General features: G+C 66.5%; 1 protein-coding gene across 1 annotated transcript; it reads right to left on the minus strand.

Annotated features, from left to right (window-relative positions):
* Positions 1 to 231: 231 nt before the first annotated feature.
* Positions 232 to 2,527, minus strand: CDK5R2 (cyclin dependent kinase 5 regulatory subunit 2). The gene has a single exon (XM_005889705.3). The coding sequence runs from the start codon at positions 2,340 to 2,342 to the stop codon at positions 1,221 to 1,223; it is 1,122 nt and encodes a 373-aa protein (XP_005889767.2). The 5' UTR covers positions 2,343 to 2,527; the 3' UTR covers positions 232 to 1,220.
* Positions 2,528 to 2,775: the final 248 nt, after the last annotated feature.

Consider the following 2,775-nt stretch of genomic DNA (forward strand, 5'->3'; position numbering starts at 1 on the left):
AAAGCTGGCGCAAAAACATCTGCAGGCGCTTCCAGCGCTTTATAGTTCTCTCCCGGACAGACGGACAGACAGACAATGCGGCCCGCACCGTCGGCCCGCATCATTGGCACCTTGGACACGGCACCAGGCCCAACCCAGTCCCTGGTACCCTCCCAGGAGAATTCTGGTCCGGCCTCAGATCAGCACCTCAGACAGTTCCGGGCCCACCCCGCCCCTCCCCCCTCCCTCCGGAAACAACCAAATAAATTAAACCTGGGGAGTGGGGGGGACAAAAACACCTAAGGGCAAGGAAGAGGGGTGCTCCTCCCTCAGAGTAAGAAGAGTATTCTGTCTCCTCTCACCCTTCTGCTGAGGCGCCGCCGCCACCGCCGGGGTGACCTCCTAGGTTGATTTTTGCTCCCAAACCTCAGCCTCCTGAAGCTGGCATCCCCCTGCCCCCAACTCCCGGCATGCAACACGTTAGAAAAGGTGGGGAGAGGTGGTGGGGATGGGGCGAAGGACCCTGGTGGTTATCTGGGCTCCCGGGGCTGCAATTTTTGCTGTACCTCAGCCGATCCCAATCAAGAATCCATGTTTCCTTAGGTCTGGGGAGGAGAATACGGGGTCGCAGTCGAAGAGAGAAATGCAAGCTAACACAGGCGGAGAGGGGGGAAGGCAGATGGGAGGGGGAAGATGGTGACACATGCCAGGAGCGAGGAAAAGAGAAGAAGGGGAAATGGGGACAGAGGTGCAGAAAGAGAAACGGGGCAATGAGAGAGAGTCAGGTAGTGGGTAAGATGGAGACGGAAACACACACCCAAGGAATGGAAAGTGGAACTGCAAGGAGGAAGGTGGGAAGGCAAAAGATGAAGTAAGGAGGGAAGGTGAAGATACAGGAAGGAGATGAAGAAATGGACAAGTCCAAGGGAGACGGACTTACACAGAGAAGGGAAGGGGGTGACCCGGGCAGAATTGGAGATATGAGGGCGCAGACAGATAGAAAGGGTGAGGTTGGGGGTTCCTCTCCCGCGCTCATCCCCCACCCCCACCCTGCGCCCAGCAAATCCAAACGCCGAGGCCTCTGGCATCCTGGCCTCCACCTTCCCCTGCGGGGCAGGGGCGGCTCCTCCTCCGGCCACGGCGCGGAGCGGCGGTAGCAGCGGCGGCGGCTTGATGGTCCCGGGGGCTCCGAGTGTGTGTAAGGGGCTGGGGCGGGGGGCGGGCGCGGCCCTGGGTTATCCCTAGCGGTCCAAGTTCATAGTCCAGTGCTTGGCTCCAGTCGCGCAGCTGTCCCTGGCGGCCGAGGAGGAGGAGGAGGTGGAGGGGGCCGCGGGCGCGCCCCCGTTGGGTGGACCCCCGGCGCTGGCGGAGGCCTCGCCCTCGTTCTTGAGGTCTTGGAAGACCTGCGTGAAGAAGTGGGGGTCGGCGTTGAGCCGCAGCATCTGCGGGCTGAGCCGCTGGATGAGGCGCAGGCAGCGTTGCCAGAAGCGCTCCTTGTCGGGCTCCACGAGGAAGGGCTTGAGCGGGTAGGAGATCTCGTTGCCCATGTAGGAGTAGGCGAGGTAGAGGCAGGTGAGGAAGGCGGCCTGCAGCTCGGCGGCCGACGCCAGCTCGTCCCCGCGCAGCGACTCGCGGCACAGCAGGTACACGAACACCAGGTTGGCGGGCGTAATGAAGGCCTGATCTTGCCAGCCCTGCAGCAGCAGCGAGCGGTCCACTCCGCGGAACCAGCCCACCAGCTCGCCTGGGCTCAGCTCCTTGAGACGGTAGCAGCGCCGGCACACGAAGTCGCCCAGGCAGCGCAGCAGCTCGCCGGTTGAAGCCTGCACGATGACCCGCCGCGGCGAGCCACCAGGGACCGGCGCCGCCGCCTGCGGGGCTGGGGGCGGCGGCGGCGGCGGCTTCCCTCCGCCCGAGCCTGGCGGCGGAACGCCGGCGCTGCTCCCCGACGGCGGCTCGCAGGTGGCGGCGGCCGCGGGCACAGTGGGCACGGGCACCGCCAGGGGCTTGGCGGCGCCGCCGCCGTCGGGGGGATCCCGACCTTTGCGGAGAAGGTTCTCGCGGTTGCGTTGCTGGACCAGGGGGTCGGGGCCGGTGGACGCTGGCTTGGGCGTCACCTTCTTGCTGCCTTTCTTCTTTTTGGCGGACGCGGCCACAAGGCGCTTCCAGGTGAGCGCGGAGATGAGCACGGACGGCCGTTTGAGCCGGCTCTCGCCTTTGCCGCCCTTGCCCGCTGGCGGCGCCCCGTAGCCCCCCAGCGCCTCGTCTCCCGCGGGCGGCGCCTTCTTCTTCTCCTCGGGCAGCCCGCCGGGCCTCCGGCCCTTGGCCGAGGAGGCGGGTGAAAGAGACAGCACCGTGCCCATCCTGCAGAGCGGGGCCGGCGCCCGGGCCCCGGCGGGAACTGCGGGCGGTGCCCCTGCCCGCCGCGCCGCCGCCGCCTCTGCTGCAGCCCCCGGGGACCCGGCGGTGGGGGCCCAGCCCCGGCCCGGGCGCGGGAACGGGCAGTAGAACGCGGCTGCTTTGGCTTTTCTGCGCCGGCTGCTCCGGGTCTGAGCTGCGCCAGCTGCAGCGTCAGCCCCACCCCTTGGGCCCAGTCTTCGCCGCGCCACGCCCCGTCTCACGCAGCCAATCCTTGCCCAAGCTGCCCTCCTAACCGGCAGCTGCGCTGACCAATAGAATCTCTCATACCAATCTCAAGTCCCGCCCATCCCCATGCCTCGGTCTCTGGTCCAGTCCCTTCACAAGAAAGGCGAGAGGAGGAGGAGGTGGCTGGTTCGAGGACCTCCTCAGGGTCAG

Source organism: Bos mutus, chromosome 2, assembly GCF_027580195.1.
Source record: "Bos mutus isolate GX-2022 chromosome 2, NWIPB_WYAK_1.1, whole genome shotgun sequence".
Classification (NCBI taxonomy): domain Eukaryota; kingdom Metazoa; phylum Chordata; class Mammalia; order Artiodactyla; family Bovidae; genus Bos; species Bos mutus.